The sequence below is a fragment of the Suncus etruscus genome, chromosome 4 (assembly GCF_024139225.1).
Source record: "Suncus etruscus isolate mSunEtr1 chromosome 4, mSunEtr1.pri.cur, whole genome shotgun sequence".
NCBI lineage: Eukaryota > Metazoa > Chordata > Mammalia > Eulipotyphla > Soricidae > Suncus > Suncus etruscus.
Window position 1 is genome coordinate 146,935,566 of NC_064851.1, and position 18,636 is coordinate 146,954,201.

The window sequence follows — 18,636 nt, forward strand, 5'->3', positions numbered from 1 at the left end:
ATGTGGCCAATGTGCTTTCTTTTCTTTTCTTTTTTTTTTTTTTTGTTTTGTTTTTTTGAGTTATACCTGGCAGAGCTAGGGGTTACTCTTGGCTCTCTGTTCAGAAATTGCTCCTGGCAGGCACAGGGGACCATATGGGATGTTGGGATTCGAACCACTGTCCTGCATTCAAGGCAAATGCCTTACCCCCATGCTATCTCTCCGGCCCTGGCCAATGTGCTTTTGATCCTCATTATTCCATATGGTTCCCTGAGTAATGCCAGGTATAATACTTGAATGCAGTACCAGGAATAATCCCTGAGCATTGCTGATTGTGGCCCAACTTCTCCCTGCCCCAAAATAAACAAATAAATATGCACTGTCTCCTGGCCCCAAGATTATTTTGATTTTTGGGCCACATATAAAAATGCTCAGAGATTACTCCTTGCTATGCACTCAGGAGTTACTTCTGGCTCTGTGCTCAGGGATCACTCCTGGTGCTCAGGGACCATGCCAGGAATTGAACCCAGAACAACCACACATAAGGCAAGAGCTTTAACTGCTGTACTATTGCTTCATTCACAAGAGCAGAAATTCTTACCTGCTTTTACTCACTTTATTCCCAGAATCCTAATAAAAGATTGAATGTAGAATATGGATATAGAAGATTGAAATGGTTGAATTGGATTCTAATTACGATATTCATTGATTATTTTTTCGTTTTTGGGTCACACCCAGCAACCCTCAGGGGTTACTCCTGGCTTTGCTCTCAGAAATCACATCTGGCAGGCTTGGTGGACCATGTGGGATGCCGGGAATTGAACCTGGGTTTGTCTGGGGTCGGCTACATGCAAGGCAAAAGTCCTACTGCTGTGCTATCACTCCAGCTACAGGATATTTTAGTTTTATTTTATTTTGGGGGGCTATATCTGGGCAGTACTCAGAGGATATTATTGGCTTGGTTCGTGGGGTTCACTCCTGACAGTACTTGGGGACCATGAGATGCTGGAATTTAACCTGGGCCTCTGGCATAAAGAGTGTACACACTAGCACTTTAAACTATCATCCTACCCCTTGAAATATTATTATTATCATTATTATTTTGGTGATGCTCAGGAGTTCCTCCTTACTCTTTGCTCAGAGGTCATGCATTGTAGTAATTGAGGAACCATATGCAGTGCTGAGGATTGAATTAAGTGGACCATGTGCAAGGCAAGAATTAATCTTAACCCCTGGACTGTATTTCCAGTCCCCTAAAATTTTAAGAGACGTGTTAGGACCATACTGAATTATATTCATGGTTTACACCTGGCTCTGCCCTGAGGGATCACTCCTGGTGGTGTTTGGGAGACTACACAGGGTGCTGGTCTATTGTATCCTACCACTGCACGATTCCTCCACCCCTTTAGGATCTTTTTAAAGATGTGTGGTATGATTATAGGTTCCTGAACAAAATTTTGAAATATGTATATAGAGATTACTATTCCCTTTTATTTGTAGAATAGAATCATGAATGCTTTACAAATGCTACCGCATACCTTTTGTGATATAGGCAAAGATTTAGATGCACTTTTTATTCTTTTGTGAAGTACCAGGGTTTGAACACAGATCTCATGCGTGCATGCATGCTTTGCCTCTGAGCCCTATTTTCAATCACAAACAATATGGTATCTATAAAGTACACTTTAAAGTGTACTTTACTGGGGCCAGAGAGATAGCACAGCAACAGGGCATTTGCCTTGCACGCAGCTGATCCAGGACGGATGGTGGATCCTGGCATTCCCATATGGTCCCCTAGCCTTTGAGGAGCGATTTCTCAGTGCAGAGCCAGGAGGAAACCCTGAGTACTGACATTTGTGGCCCAAAAACAAACAAACAAATGAAAAACAAAAACAAGTATACTTTACTTTGGGGCTGGAGTAATAGCAAAGCAGGTAGGGCAGTTCTTTGCCTTGCATGCAACTAACTCCAGCATCCCATAACGTCCCCCGAGAACCACCAGGATTGCCCCTGAATAAAGAGCCATCAGTAACCCCTGAGCACCGCTTTATTTGTGTGCCCCCCCCCCAATAAAAGCATATCTTCTCTTCTGGGAAGTGTTTTGTTTATATCTATTTTGTCATTAACTCATTATATTGTAAGTAATTTGGGTTTTTTTTGGTTTTTCTTTTTTGTTTGTTTGTTTTTTTGTTTTTTGGGTCACAGCCGGCTGTGCTCAGGGTTTACTCCTGGCTCTATGCTCAGAAATTGCCTCTGGTAGGCACAGGGGACCATATGGGATGTCAGGATTTGAACCACCATCCTTCTGCATGAAAGGCAAATGCCTTACCTCCATGCTGTCTCTCCGGCTCCATATTGTAATTAATTTAATATTTCCTGCTTAAGCTATAAATTCCTTCAAAAAACAGTAAATTATATAGTTTTGTTCTGTGGTTCAAGGAAAATTCAGTCTACTTAGAGCAGGAATTTATTTGATAAGCTGCCTAAATAATTTGTTTAAGACATAAAATCTGAGACAGGAGCAATAATACAGCAGATAGGACACTTGCCTTGCATATAGCTGACCCAAGTTCAATACCTACCTATGTGATCTCCTGTGCACCACCAGGAGTAGTTTCTGAGTAGAAAGCCAGAAGTAAGTCCTAAGCACTGCTTGGTGTGGTCCAAAAAACAAACAAACAAACAAACAAAATATGTGTGTGTGTGTGTGTGTGTGTGTGTGTGTGTGTGTGTATGTGTGTGTGTGTGTGTATGTTGCAAGTCAGCTTCTGAAGAGGTTGACTGATGGAGGGATGGAGGATGAAGTCTTTCCCCTCCAGCTCGGAGCACTTGTCTGCCACCCTGTTCAGCTGATGATTCTGAGGTGAAACGGCGGGTAAACAGCTCGCAGACAGTCAGGCTTGTGGAAATATTAGCTTTATTCAGTGGACAAGACTGAAGTCCAAAGACGCAGCATAAGTTCCAGCCAAAAAGCCTCTCGCCTTCCACAGACCCTTGTTTTTATCCCCCAGAATCAGGTACCACCCAATGGTAGGATCAGATACCACCCAATGGTGGAAGCAGAATCAGGTACTACCCTAGGGTGGGGGCAGAATGCCAGGTCACACCCTAGGGTAGGGCACAATCACCGATCAGGGTAGGGTCAGTAACATAATAATCCCCTAAAATATTTACATATACAACATATATATATATATATGTATATATATATATATATATATATATATATATATATAGAGAGAGAGAGAGAGAGAGAGAGAGAGAGAGAGAGAAGAGAGAGACTTACTGTAAAGAATGATCTCTTGGGGCCGGAGAGATAGCATGGAGGTAAAGCATTTGCCTTGCATGCAGAAGGACAGTGGTTCAAATCCCGGCATCCCATATGATCCCCGAAGCCTGCTTGGAGAGATTTCTGAGCGTAGAGCCAAGAGTAACCCCTGAGCGCTGCTGGGTGTGACCCCCCCCCAAAAAAAGAATGATCTCTCTTTAAGGAAATATTTTAGATCTACTAAGTATTTATGATCATAGGTGAGGTAAAGTAAAGGTGAAATTAAGAAAATAGTTTCAGGGGCTGGAGAGATAGCATGGAGGTTAGGCGTTTGCTTGCATGCAGAAGGATGGTGGTTCAAATCCTAACATCCCATATGGTTTCCTGAGCCTGCCAGGAGCAATTTCTGAGCCAGGAGTAAACCCTGAGCACTGCCGGGTGTAAACCAAAAACCAAAAAAATAAAATAGAAGTTTCAAATAAAGGCTGCTTTTTGTTTCGATTCTCAGAAAAGCCATTTATTTGGATCTGAATAATACTATGTGTTATACAGATAAGAAGTAACCAAGAGGAAAATTTTCTCTCATCTTGAATTTCCAAGTTGTACTCAGAAAGAACTAATGAAGTTTTCTCTCTTCGATTAAGGAAGAAAAACAGAAAAAGAAAATGGCTGCAAAGTTGGTTCTAGCAAAATTTCTTCAAGAAACAGTTACAGAAATGGCCTGGAGGAACAGGGCCAAGTTGGGAGATGCTTCTACGCAGTTCTCATCCTACATCAAGCAGGTGTCAATCTTTCATATAAAGCCAGCATCTAGGTTGGCAGAAAAATAAAGATGCGTGTTATCATGGATCTTACAAATTGTTCAAAATCTCTGAATTTGCAAATATCTAGATTATGCAACAATATTATAAACAATATATAGTAAATTTCAGAGCAGTTCATTTTGGGTGTGGGGTGGGAACCAAACTCAGTGGTGCTCAGGATTTACTCCTGGCTCTGTTGTCATGGATCACTCCTGGCTTTGCTTGGATCCCTATGTGGGGCCAGGGATTGAACACAGATCAGTTGAGTAAAGCAAGCACCTTCCTCATTGTATTATTATCACCAGCTCAGAAAAAAAAAACTATTTTAAATCAATCAATGTATTAAAGACTTTCTTTGGTTTGGGGCCACACCTGGGGTGTATGTGAGCTTATGAAGGAATTACTTTTTTTTTTTTTTACTATTATTATTATTATTTTGGTTTTGGGGCCAAATTAATGACACTTAGGTTTACTCCTGGCTCTGCATTCAGACATCACTCTTGACCATATTGGATGTTGAGAATCGAACCCAGGTCGGCTGTGTGCAAGGCAAATGCCCTACCCACTGTGCTATTGCTTTGCTCCAGGAATTACTTCTGACTCTGTGCTAAGGGATCCTGGTAGGGTACCAGAGACCACGTGAAATGCCAGGGATCTAAACTGGGTCAGTGGCATGCAAGACAATTTGCCCTACCCACTGTCTACTGTCCACTGTTTTGTTAAAATTTTAAATAATTTCATAGAGCAGTAGAAGTAGAATCAAATTTATTTTATTTTATTTTATTTTATTTTATTTTATTTTATTTTATTTTATTTTATTTTATTTTATTTTTTGAGTCACTTTCTCAGGGGTTACTCCTGGCTCCAGGCTCAGAAATCGCTTCTGGCAGGCTCGGGGGCCCATATGGGATGCCGGGATTTGAACCAATGACCTTCTGCATGAAAGGCAAATGCCTTACCTCCATGCTATCTCTCTGGCCCAAATTTTTGAGTTTTTTAGTTAAACAGACGTTAGACATTTATGTTGGGTTGTACACTTAGTGGTGCTTAGGGGATATTCCTGGCTTGGTGCTCAGAGTTGCTCTGAGTGATGTTTGGAAGGTCATATGTGATGCCAGGGTTCAAATGGGGCCTCCTCTATATGAAGCATTTACTCCAGCCCACCTCAATGTCTCTTTAGCCCAAATTAAATAGATTTATTCTGTTTTTGTTTTTATTATCATTATTGTGCTGAGGGTTGAATTCAGGGACTCATGCATTAGAGGTATGTGTTCTACAGCTGAGTCACATCTACATACACATATCTTTATATTATAAATACCATTTCTAAAAATCATATAGGTGCCTTTCTATCTAAAGTCTTCTATCAAAGATTTGACCTGTGTTGCACATAAATTGACAAAGAAATTTAAATTAGATAGCAAATGCATTCTAATAGTCTCTTTACCTCACTGTTAAGGTTCAGACAGGACACAAGCCCAGCACCAAGGAGATTGTTCGCTTTTCAAAACTATTTGAGGATCAGCTAACTCTGGAACACCTAACCCGACCTCAGCTTGTTGCCCTTTGCAAACTGCTAGAATTGCAGTACTTTGGAACCAACAATTTACTCCGCTTTCAACTCCTGCTGCAACTGATGTCTATAAAAACAGATGATGAAGTAAGAATTTAACTATAGCTGTAAGGAATTATTTAGGCATTGGGAGATGGCTCCAGATTATTTCTCAATAGAGTGAAATATCTTTTACTAGGTCTGCTTGGCAAAATAAATGGTTTCAACAACCACAACCATGCCAACTTATATGATAGTAACTCATTTTAGGAGTTATTTTGTCATTCTCTGACTCATTTTCTGTTTGTTTGTTTGTTTCTTTTTTTTTTTTTTTTTTTTGGATTTTGGTTTTTGGGTCACACCAGCAGCACTCAGGTGTTACTCCTGACTCTATGCTCAGAAATCGCTCCTGGCAGGCTCGGGGGACCATATGGGATGCCGGGATTCGAACCACCGACCTTCTGTATGCAAGGCAAATGCCTTACCTCCATGCTAGCTCTTCGGCTCCTGTATTTTTTTTTATTGTTTTGTTTTACTTTTGGGGCCATACCTGGATATACTCAGAGCTTGCTCCTGGCTTTGTGCTCAGGGACTGTAAACTGAGACTAACTACAACCCTAAAAAAAGGTGTTCCCAAATTTCTTCTTCCCAGTAACCTCTTCCTTTGATGTATAAAAGCTCTCCTGGATTATAGGACCATCCCCCACCCTGAATTTGGTTCTGGATAATAAAGAGAGAGCAGTTCTGGCTTTTGGAGGGAGCAGAGAAAGGCCAGGAAGTGAAAAGCAGACTGATTCCTATGACTCTTCCCTGAGTCATTGGTGTATTATTTTATTACCACTACCCTGCTTCATTTGACCCTTCTGCCTAAGGAGTTAGGAACATGGTGCCTGGGCCCGGAGAGGTAGCACAGCGATGTTTGCCTTGCAAACAGCTGATCCAGAACCTAAGGTGGTTGGTTCAAATCCCGGTGTCCCATATGGTTCCCCGTGCCTGTCAGGAGCTATTTCTGAGCAGACAGCCAGGAGTAACCTCTGAGCACCACCGGGTGTGATCCAGAAACAAAAAACAAAAAACAAACAAACAAAAAGAAACATGGTGCCTGGGGTACTCTCATCACTTGTGGATATTTTCATTTTACAACTGGTGCTTGAACAGTAAAATAGGACCCAGAGACCCGAGAAGACCCCAATAATTGTGAGTGCCTTGACCTTCTGGTGGATAATCAGCCATCACAGCCTCCTTGAACTAGATTGAGAATGCATAGCCCATCACTGGAACATCAGTGCACATGGAGCCTGTTCTGAACATGGCTGAGGCACCTTCAGGCAGAACAGAAGCAGACAGTGAAGGGGAGAGAGTTGAAAACTCTGAGCAGCATCCCAGAGGCCAACGTCCATGGTCTTTCTTGTACCAAAGGTGTTTTGTGCAAGGACCTTGCCCCCCCCACAACCCCCAATCTGGAATGCTCCATTAAATGGGAACCAACAGCAGGAAGATGGGTGTGCCTCCCCACCCCAAATTCTGGTTCAGAATTGAGCCTTTCCATCCCAGATGACCTCAGCAACCTAACATAGAAGGAGAAAAAGGTGGAGATGAAGAATCCAAGTCCAGTTGAAGCTCAATTTAGGAGAAGCTGTTTTTCCAGAACCTCCTGCACTTGGATTATCTCCAAAAACTTAACTTTCTTCTTTGCTAATCTCTTGACCTTATTTGCATCGGTCACTATATTTCTGGTTAAATTGTGTTTTATTTGTATGGATTTTTTGCTTTGTTTTTTTGTTTGTTTGTTTGTTTTGGTTTTTGGGCCACACCCAGCGGTGCTCAGGGGTTACTCCTGGCTGTCTGCTCAGAAATAGCTCCTGGCAGGCACTAGGACCATATGGGACACCGGGATTCGAACCAATCACCTTTGGTCTTGGATTGGCTGCTTGCAAGGCAAACGCCGCTGTGCTATCTCTCCGGGCCCTTTGTTTTGTTTTATGTCCCACTGCAAACAGGAAATTTTGAATCCAACTTTTGTGGTTTAATATTAGTTTGCACAATTCTGAAGAAATGCATACTGCTTTTAGAGTTTTAAAAGTTCTTAACTATCGGGGCCCGGAGAGATAGCACAGTGGTGTTTGCCTTGCAAGCAGCTGATCCAGGACCAAAGGTGGTTGGTTCGAATCCCGGTGTCCCATATGGTCCCCCATGCCTGCCAGGAGCTATTTCTGAGCAGACAGCCAGGAGTAACCCCCTGAGCACTGCCGGGTGTGGCCCAAAAACCAAAAAATAAAAAAAAAGTTCTTAACTATCCTAGTGAATGTTTCCCATTGCTATGATGTTTATGATGTGTATATTATGTAGAAATTTATTCTCAAATTATGTCTGCAAAAATGTTCTGCCAGAGCGATAGCACAGCGGTAACGCATTTGCGTTGCATACAGCCAACACAGGACAGACCCTGGTTTGAATCCCGGCATCCCAGATGGTCCCCCGAGCCTGCCAGAAGCGACTTCTGAGTGCAGAGCCAGGAGTAACTCCTGAGCACTGCTGGGTGTGACCCAAAGATCAAAAAAAAAAAAGAAAGAAAAGAAAAGAAAAGAAAAAAATGTTCTACTGTCTTTGTCCACAGAGATACTATAGATTATTTTATTTTATTTTATTTTTTTGGTTTTTGGGTCACACCCGGCAGTGCTCAGGGGTTACTCCTGGCTGTCTGCTCAGAAATAGCTCCTGGCAGGCATGGGGGACCATATGGGACACCGGGATTTAAACCAACCACCTTTGGTCCTGAATTGGCTGCTTGCAAGGCAAACGCCACTGTGCTATCTCTCCAGGCCCCAGATACTATAGATTCTTATTACAGTGCTCATTCTAAGAATGTTTCAGGAGCCTGAAAGACAGCACAGCGGTAGGGTGTTTACCTTGCACACAGCTGACACAGTGGTGGTTCGAATCCTTGCATCCCATATGGTCCCCCGAGCCAGCCAGGAGAGATTTCTGAGCTCGGAGCCAGTAATAATTCAAGTGCCACTGGGTGTGACCCAAAAAACAAAAACCACAAAAAAAAAAAAAAGAATGTTTAAGGGGCCGGAGAGATAGCAGAGTGGTAGTGCCAACCAGGACCTATATTGGTTTGAATCCCAGCATCCCAGTATGGTCCCCCATACTTGCCAGGAGTGATTTCTGAGCAGAGAGCCAGGAGTAACTCCTGAGTGCCACAGGATGTGCCCCCCCCTTCCAAATGAAAGAATGTTTAAGCAAACTTATTTTTTTCTTTTTTCTTTTTTTCATTTTGAGTCACACTGGTGACACTCAGGGATTACTCCTGGTTACGTGCTCAGAAGTTGCTCCTGGCAGGCTCAGGGGACCACATGGGTTGCCGGGATTCAAACCACCGTCCTTCTGCATGCAAGGCAAACACCCTACCTCCATGCTATTTCTCCAGCCCCAACTCCAATGAATCTTGTCCTCACTGGCTTGGTATTATTTTTCGACCCTGTTTCATAGGACCCGTCTGCCTAAAGGCTTAGAAACATGGCATTTGGGGTGGTCTCACCACTCATAGATTTTTATTTTAAAAGGGACCACTTCTGGTTAACTGGGAGGGGGTGGGAGTACCATATATCTTGCTGAAGCTCAATCCCAGGTTGGCCTGTGTGCAAGGCAAATGTCCTACCACCTCTTCTATCACTCTGGCCCCGTTATTTTATTTTTTTCTTCCCCACCTTACTTATTTTGTTGAGGTTACCATTAGCACTTAGTCTTTTGGATTTGTAGCTGGGACTAATCTAGAATAGTGTCCGGTGGGAAGGAACAGCAGCTCAGTAGATATCTTCTATTGCCAAGGACTGTTCTCTGCTCCTACACCTCTGCCTCCCTTCCACATTGCAGTTACCAAAATAAATATTCTTGGGGTAAATTGGTCTGGTAAGGAGGGGTGACAAAAAACATTCAGGGAGGGAATGCAGGGCCTCGCTCTTTTATGAAGGATGGCTAGAAAGTACCAGTTGGACTATAACTATTGATTAGATGCCTTAAAAATATGAAAAGAGGGGCCAGAGAGTTAGCATGGAGGTAGGGCATTTGCCTTGTATGCAGAAGGATGGTGGTTTGAATCCCACCATCCCATATGGTCCCCCGAGCCTGCTTGGAGTGATTTCTGAGTGTGGAGCCAGGAGTAACCCCTGAGCACTGCCAGGTGTGACCCAAAAACAAACAAAAAAAAATGGAAAGAATGTATTTTTAACTAAATGCTTTAAAGTATTCTGCTTGAGAGAGTAGGAGTCCTAGAACTGAGCAAACAGGATCCTATTTGCCTTATTTAGATTTCAGTTGTTGCTGTCAGAATTTGGGAATAAACAATACTGGTTCTAAAAGTCACACCAAGAGAAACTATGTTAAATTATTTTTGGAGGGAATTTTGTGGACCAAGAGAATTGGGACTACTCCTGAAGTGCTGGTATGGGCTAGTGGAAGAACATACTGTGACATACACCAAATGAATTCTTTCTGTTTTCTTTTGTTTGTTTTTTGTTTGTTTTGGTTGTTGGGTCACACCGGGCAGAACTCAGGGGTTACTCCTGGCTCATGTAAAGATCTCAGGTAGTGGGGCCGGGCGGTGGCGCTGGAGGTAAGGTGCCTGCCTTACCTGCGCTAGCCTAGGAGACGGACCGTGGTTCGATTCCCCGGCGTCCCATATGGTCCCCCAAGCCAGGAGCGACTTCTAAGCGCATAGCCAGGAGTAACCCCTGAGCGTCACCGGGTGTGGCCCAAAAACCAAAAAAAAAAAAAAAAAAAAAAAAAAAAAAAAAAAGATCTCAGGTAGTAAGTAAGGATTGCATAGATCTTAACTAGTACATCATCTAAGTCACCTTGATTTTTTTTTTTTTTTTTTTTTTTGGTTTTTGGGCCACACCCGGTAATGCTCAGGGGTTACTCCTGGCTATGTGTGCTCAGAAGTTGCTCCTGGCTTGGGGGATCATATGGGACACCGGGGGATCGAACCGTGGTCCGCTCAAGGCTAGCGCAGGCAAGGCAGGCACCTTACCTTTAGCGCCACCGCCCGGCCCCATCACCTTGATTTTTGAGTATTGACCTATGCAGCTGTCAACGCCCAGGATACAGTATAAGAGATTCAGATTTTGTTTCCCTTGTTTAGTTGGAAATCACAGATGAAGTACAATTGGAAACAAAGATCCAACACCATGTCCTACATTTCTTTCAGGCAATTGCCAAAGAAGGTGTGAATGCTTTGAGTGTGCCAGAACTACAAGCTGCCTGTAGGGCTCGAGGGATGATATCCTTGGGTCTTACTGAGGAACAATTGAGACAACAGCTTACAGAGGCAAGTAGCAGCTTTCTTGGGTCTTCTTGGCCCCTCACCTTACCTTTGCAGGCCTTATTCTGTGAATCCTACTTTGCAAGGGAATCATGTTACTAATTTGCCTTATTTCATTGAGCAAGGGAGACTGAAAACACTAGATTCAGTTTTGATTTACATAGTACTGCATTTGTTTACTATTGCTTTCATGCCAAAACAATTTAAGACATCCATTTATTGGCTCAGAGATCAGAAGTGCCGGCAGTGTTACTTGCTGTGGGGATAGTCCCACTTCCACATTCATTCTGTTTTTTGGCTGGTTCTTTGCAGCTGCAGGACTCAGGTTCTTGTTTTCTCACTGCTGTCACTCCCAGCTGCTCATAATGCTGGGTGGGCTGTGTACAAGGCAAATACCTTACCTACTGTACTGTACTGTCTCTCCTGCCCTAGAATCTTAATTCAAGACCTGTCCTCTGTACCATAAAGAGGTCTAAACCTTGTTCATTCAGGCCTGTTTTTCCCAGTTAGTGCCCAGGTCTAGTGGTAGTTTTGTAAATGCATAGTTAATAATTTCCTTCCAATAACGTATTTTTATTTGTTTGTGTGTTACTGGGAATCCAACCCAGTGCTTCACACAGCAATAGTACTGAGCCAAAACCCAGGTTCTAATGTATTTATATTTTAACTAACAATGCTATCAAGGGAGTTGGAAGTCATGAGTTTTCATTTCTGTCATTGAAAATGTAAAAAAAAAAGTGCACAAGTTATTTTGGAATTAAGTCAATGTTGTAATTGTGAGACTACGTAGTTCGCAATTTCCTCTAATATGTTGGGTTTCCTTTGGTTAGAAGATGACCATATTAGACAAACAGATATTTAAAGTCATTCATTCTTAAGCATAGGGTACTAAGTGAGGTCATTTTTGTCAAGTCCTTCTTGAAATAATATATCATTTTACAATACAACAAAGGACCGAGGCTACTAATCCAAGCATCTGATCTTAATTAGCTCACTATATACTTTTGCCCTCTAAAACAAAACCTGGATATATCATTGTTTATGTTTAAGTGATATGAATGCCTTTTTTTTTTTTTTTTTTTTGGTTTTTGGTTTTGGGGCCATATCTGGTGATGTTCAGGGGTTACTCCTGGCTCAGAAATCACTCCTTGCTTGGTGGGATCATCGAGTTGCAGTTTGTCCTAGGTTAGCACATGCAAGGCACATGCCCTAACCCTTGCACCACAGCTCCAGCCTCTGAATGCCTTTTTTTTTTTTTTGGCTTTTAGACCAAACCCAGTGGTGCCCAGGAATCATTCTTTTTGGGCTTGGGGTAATAATATGAAATGCCAGGGATCAAACCTGGGTTAGTCACGTGCAAGACAAGCACCTTGCCCGCTGTACTATCTCTCTGGCACCCTAAAAATGAAACATCTTAACTTCATGATAAGGATACACTACTGAGATACTTCATTCATATTTGTGCCAACAAGAGTTTGTTAACATATGGTGTTAGTAAGGGTATGGTGAGTGTTAGGATATTATGCACTGCTGATACAAGCCTCTATGGAAATGTTGGAGAGATAGCTCAGGTCCATGTGCAATCCCTGACTTGCATTGTATTTAAGCAGCTCTGTGCCTGAGTAGCACATCCTCTGACTCTAGAATTGAACCACTGGCTTGATTAACCAAATTATCACAGGGGTGGTCCTAGGCCTCTTGAGCATTGCTTGGGAAGCCAAAGGAACAAAGACCTCCTTAATGAGTAGTTTAACAATCTCTTAAAACTTAAAAATGCATTTTTACTAGTTTGGGGAAATAGTTTAGTTATTTATTTATTTTTGGTTTTCGGGCCACACCTGTTTGATGCTCAGGGGTTACTCCTGCCTACGCACTCAGAAATTGCCCCTGACTTGGGGGGACCATATAGGACACCGGGGGATTGAACCGCAGTCCTTCCTTGGCTAGCGCTTGCAAAGCAGACACCTTACCTCTAGCGCTACCACACCGGCCCCTACTTTGGGGAAATAGTTTAAGTGGTAGGTCACATGCCTTGCATGAGTGAGGCCCTGAATTTGATCCCCAGTACCCGTGTACTCTCCCCTTTTCTTTGCCTCAAGCACTGCTGGTGCCAAAGCCAAAGACTTCTCTGTTCTTGCCCTTGTCCTGTATGCATATGTCATCAGTATGTTCCTGGAAAAACTATTAAATTCAGTGAAGCAGTAGATATTTGTGAGTCTCATTTATTTTATTTATTTTTTTTTTTTTTTTGTGGTTTTTGGGTCACACCCGGCAGTGCTCAGGGGTTATTCCTGGCTCCAGGCTCAGAAATTGCTCCTGGCAGGCACGGGGGACCATATGGGACACTGGGATTTGAACCGATGACCTCCTGCATGAAAGGCAATCGCCTTACCTCCATGCTATCTCTCCGGCCCTCATTTATTTCTAAAGGTCCATAATTCTGTCCTTTGTTCTTTCCTTCTCCAGTGGCAGGACCTCCACCTGAAAGAGAATGTGCCGCCTTCTCTATTGCTCCTGTCACGAACATTTTATCTACTAGATGTGAAGCCAAAGCCAGTTGAGATCCCACTAACTGTGAAGGTAAGTAACTGATTTATGGAGAAGCTGGATTTCCCGAAGTCTTGCTACAAATGTCTTATTTATCTATTCTGATCAGAATAAATATTTCTTTGGGCCTATTTTTTTGGAATTTAGCCCAACTGGCTTTGAAACCTTTACAAAATCCTCCAAATGTCAAAATTATTCAAATTACTTTTAGGCAAAGAGCTGTTAATACCTTTAATCCCAGCAGACTTTCTTGTTCGTTTTATTTTGTTTTGGGGCACACCCAACAGTGATGGGGATCAAATCTAGGTTTCCTGTATATACTTTTGGCTTTCTGCCCTCCTCAACCACCCATCCTAAACAAACTTGCCCTTCTTACTCCCCAGCACCCTTTCTCAGTTGAGATCAAATGGCTGTTCTTTCATGGCTGTTTCATATGTCCAGATTATTGTTAATTGGAAGGAAAGAAGGGCTTCTGGGCCACATCCAAAGTCCCAGTGTGCTTAAAGGGCTATTCTTGCTGAGTATGAAGGTATGCCTCCTGGTGCACAGGGGACCATATGTGGTGCTGGGGTCAACTGGTGTCAATTTTATGCAAGGCCTTGACCCCTGTACTATTTCTCTAGTTTGAGATTCTGGGTTTTATTTTGTTTTGGGGTCACACCTGGCTGTGGTCAAGGTTTACTCCTTGCTCTGCACTCAGAGATCACTCCTGGAGGGCTTGGGGGAACCATATGGAATGCTAGAGATTGAACATGGGTCCGTCACCCACTATTGTATCACTCTGGCCCTACTGTGTACTTTCTTTCTTTCTTTCTTTTTCTTTTTTTTTTTTTGGGTCACACCCGGCAGTGCTCAGGGGTTATTCCTGGCTCCAGGCTCAGAAATTGCTCCTGGCAGGCATGGGGGACCATATGGGACACTGGGATTCAAAACGATGACCTCCTGCATGAAAAGCAAACACCTTACCTCCATGCTGTCTCTCCGGCCCCCCTACTGTGTACTTTCAATTTATGTTTCTAAACTTTTATTTTTCCCTGTGTACAAATTAAGCACAGTAAAATGATAGGCTCCTCTATAAAGAATTAGGCAATATAATATATATTATTTTTTGTATATATGTCAGATTAGTCTTCAATACAATAGAATTAGTGTGAAGCTTTTTGTAGGGTGCTCAAAATGCAAAGATAACTAATTCTAAGTTGCTATGCAGGCATACTTTTTTTTTTTGTTGTTGTTTTTGGGCCACACCCGGTAACGCTCAGGGGTTACTCCTGGCTATGTGCTCAGAAGTTGCTCCTGGCTTGGGGGACCATATGGGACACCGGGGGATCGAACTGCGGTCCGTCCAAGGCCAGCGCAGGAAAGGCAGGCACCTTACCTTTAGCGCCACCCCCCGGCCCCTATGCAGGCATACTTCATGTTATTCACAAAGCGAACTGTTGGAGAAAGTTTGGGACTCAGTGGAAAGCAAATTATGCTGACAAGTGTTAACTACTGTAGAAATGCTTCTGAATTTCAGGAAGAACAGAAAGCTAATGTTTCTATATTTCTCTTCCTAGACTACAAAGGCAAACATTCCTATGAAATCACTTACTTCCTCTGCTTCTAAAGAGAACTTGGTGGATGTAGCACCTGAACTAAAGGAATCTAAGGTTAGACAGTTACTATTCATTACTAATAAAAGGAAAATTATTTTTGTTTTCTGTGTCACACAGATTATTCTCAGGACTCAGGGGACCATATAGGTCTCTGCTAGCCATTGTACTACTGCTTCAGTCCCCAAAATGTTTTTGTTTGTTTGTTTGTTTGTTTTTTGGGCCACACCCGGCAGTGCTCAGGGGTTACTCCTGGCTGTCTGCTCAGAAATAGCTCCTGGCAGGCACGGGGGACCATATGGGACACCGGGATTCGAACCAACCACCTTTGGTCCTTGGATCGGCTGCTTGCAAGGCAAACGCCGCTGTGCTATCTCTCCGGGCCCCCCAAAATGGTTTTATTAAATCCCTTCCCTCTTCCCATCATCTTTCTTGTTGATTATTGGGATGACTGAGGGTGGCACTCATGCCTGGCTGTGTTGTTTGCCAGAGGCTGCATATCTACTTGTGCATTCATGTTTCCCAGGACTTGCACTCTTTGTGAAGGCTCACAGGCTCACTGTTTCCTGCAGTGCTCACACAGGTGCTGGCTAGAAGTCACACTTTCTGGTTATGGCACTTAGGTGTATTTTTAAAATTGTGGTCCTCACTGGGAATTGTGCCTCTTTTTTGGTAATGCTCATATAACACCTGGCTGCAGTGTGGCTGGAAATCGCTTGTGGTATAGAGAGTACAGACAAGGAGAGCTGCCACACTCAGAGCTTCCTGGACCACACTTTTGGCACATGAGGGACACTGGGGATGAACTTATGGCCATGTTCTTGCCAGGTAGGTGCTCTAAGCCCATTTTCCCTCATTTTCTTAATTTTCCTTGTGGAGGATACACCAGGAAGTACTCAGGGGCTATTCCTGGCTTGGTGCCTGGGGAACCATTATAGTGTCAGGGAACAAACCCAGATTTTCTGCATGTACTTCAGTCTGTTATCTCTTTGGTCCAATTTCTATTGTTTTAATGTCCTGGATGAAATTGGATTCAGTTCAATCTCAATATAATACATTCTCCCCTGCCAAGTTCTAGTTTCAGTCATTCCTAGTATGGGGATTTGCATTTTGTTTACCCCTTTCCCTTTATCCCCCCTCTGATGTAAATGTTGCTATGACAGAGGTTACACACATGATTGATGTGTGTACACACCTTGTTACAATAATATTTTAGTTGTGAGGCTCTCACACACCTTCTGCAGTGGGAATCTGACTGCAGAGATGCCAGGTTCATTCTTGGTGCAAGTGGTGGCACTGAGTTTTGAACTCATGGCCTTACACTTGGCAAGGCAGATGTGTTAGCTACGGAACTATCTCCTGGACCCCTACTGTGCTTCTTTGCTTTTAGTTTGGGGGCCATACTTGACAATGCTCAGGGAAAATTTCTCAAAGTGCATTCAGGAATTACTCTTAGCAGTACATGAATGGCCATATGGGATGCCAGGGATCAAATCCAGATTGGCTATATGCAAGGCAAATGCTCTACCTGCTGTCCATCACTCTGGCCAACAGTGGTAACTTTAATGAGCATTTTTTGTATTGTTTAATCAGTTTCTATGATGTCTCAACATATGATTTTATGTAATTAGTTTCCAGAGTTTACTTCTTGAGTCCTGTGCCAGAATAAGAAGAAGTTGTACAAGTTCCTGATAGACATGGCAATAGTCTATAGATCTGGTACTTTGTTTTAAATTACTAACACAACTTAGTTCTGATGTTTAAGGATGAAGAAGTTACACAGGTACCACCAGTCTCATCATCATCTATAACATCATCTGTCACTATTTCATTACCTAAAGAATCCATCACTTCTGCTAATGAAGCTGTAAGTATCTGAAAAGAGAAAGGTGGGGAAGAGGTAGGATAGGAAGTTATTTTATTTATTTATTTTTTCTCTAGTCATTTTAAAGGGCATTGAGAATCTAGAATTGTAATTACTGTTAAACAGCATATAGTTATTCTTGCCATCTGAGCAGGAAGTTGTAGGCTAAAATTTAGTCATAACTGCATTTTAAGAAAAGTTACCCAAAACTGAAAAATAAATTCAATCAGTGTCATGTGGATCTGGCCTAAACAAGTTAACTTTAGAAGCTAATTATCATATAGGCAAATTATTATCTTTCTGGTGCCAGATGGAAATGGTTCCCATATGTGGTATATTTTACACAGGCTTCTGATTAGAAATAGTGAAAGAAAACATCTCAAATCCTTAGGAGAGATGCACTTAAGTAAATAACTACTTATCATTCCCCCATTTATATGAAACATTGTGAGATTATAAAGCATGTGGTACAAATGTGCCAACAGGAGGACAGGACATGGGAGTGACCTACTGGCTCCTAAAGAGCAAAGAACCCATGGGGGTAAATATTTCGGGGTCTTCTTTAATTACCAAAGCTCAAAGCAGAGGTTTCATTTTGATTGAAAAATAAATGGGGGTCCGGCAAGGTGGCGCTAGAGGTAAGGTGTCTGCCTTGCAAGCACTAGCCAAGGAAAGACTGGCGGTTCGATCCCCCAGCGTCCCATATGGTCCCCCCAAGCCAGGGGCAATTTCTGAGCACTTAGTCAGGAGTAACCCCTGAGCATCAAATGGGTGTGGTTCGAAAAACCAAAAAAAAAAAAAAAAAAAGAAAAGAAAAACAAATGGACTTTAAAGAAGTCACATCTAGAATGGTTACTAGGGACTAATAAGTTCCTGTTTTGTACCTTTATACTCCAGGCCACATCACAAGAGAAAACCCAGAAATGCAAGGTTAATTCAAAAGGTGCACAAGACTACTGAAAGATAAAGCTCATTCTCTTCAACTGCCTGCCCTTAAGCAATGGTAGCCTCCAGACCTCCCAACTAAGACTATCAGTGTCCATCTGAGGTAGAGGGTCTGCCATTTAGTCCCTGAAGCCATCTGTTGAAAGTCTTTTAACTATTCCTGTTGTCATCAGTGAGACCATATTCAGCCTATTGGAAAGTCTGTATCATTGTCATCTTACTAAACTTTATGTAAAGCCTACTTCCCATATCATTTAGAACAGTTTCATATTTATGTCATGGGTCCCCCTGTTTTTTTTTTTTTGGGTCACTACTGGTGATGCTCAGGGATCACTCCTGGAGGTGCTCAGAGAACCATGTGCTGTCAGGGATTAAACCAAGGTCTGCTGTAGCAAGGCAAATGCCTTAACCCCAATACTGTCTCCCCAGCCCTTTCATATGCCTTTTAATAATAATTTTTTGCATAAAGGGACCAACTTGATGTCTCAGATATCTCTACCTCATATGGCTTGCGATCCATGTAAGAATGTGAAAATTCCCCAAAAAACCTGATCAACTTTTCAGAGTGACCCACCATAGGAAACAAATTATTTTATGTATCTTCTATACACTCTCCCTCAGTAAGGTCTTTCGGGATGTAAAGAAGAAAATACTTCTTGGAGAGAAAATGGGGAGTTAAAAGACTGGCAAACAAAAAACGCTTGGCTACAGCTTGGTTGTTGTGATACCTCCCTCCAGGGTCCACAGAGGCTCCAGG

General features: G+C 42.5%; 1 protein-coding gene across 1 annotated transcript in view; it reads left to right on the forward strand.

Moving 5' to 3' along the window:
- The window catches only part of LETM2 (leucine zipper and EF-hand containing transmembrane protein 2), a 30,803-nt gene extending 12,813 nt beyond the window's left edge, over nt 1-17,990 (forward strand). The window contains exons 5-11 of the mRNA XM_049771858.1: nt 3,892-4,029; nt 5,510-5,710; nt 10,815-10,934; nt 13,395-13,508; nt 15,035-15,127; nt 16,836-16,937; nt 17,832-17,990. Of these exons, the coding sequence (XP_049627815.1) occupies nt 3,892-4,029; nt 5,510-5,710; nt 10,815-10,934; nt 13,395-13,508; nt 15,035-15,127; nt 16,836-16,937; nt 17,832-17,894 (831 nt within the window). The 3' untranslated portion in view covers nt 17,895-17,990. The remainder of the gene's footprint in view (nt 1-3,891; nt 4,030-5,509; nt 5,711-10,814; nt 10,935-13,394; nt 13,509-15,034; nt 15,128-16,835; nt 16,938-17,831) is intronic.
- Nucleotides 17,991-18,636: the final 646 nt, after the last annotated feature.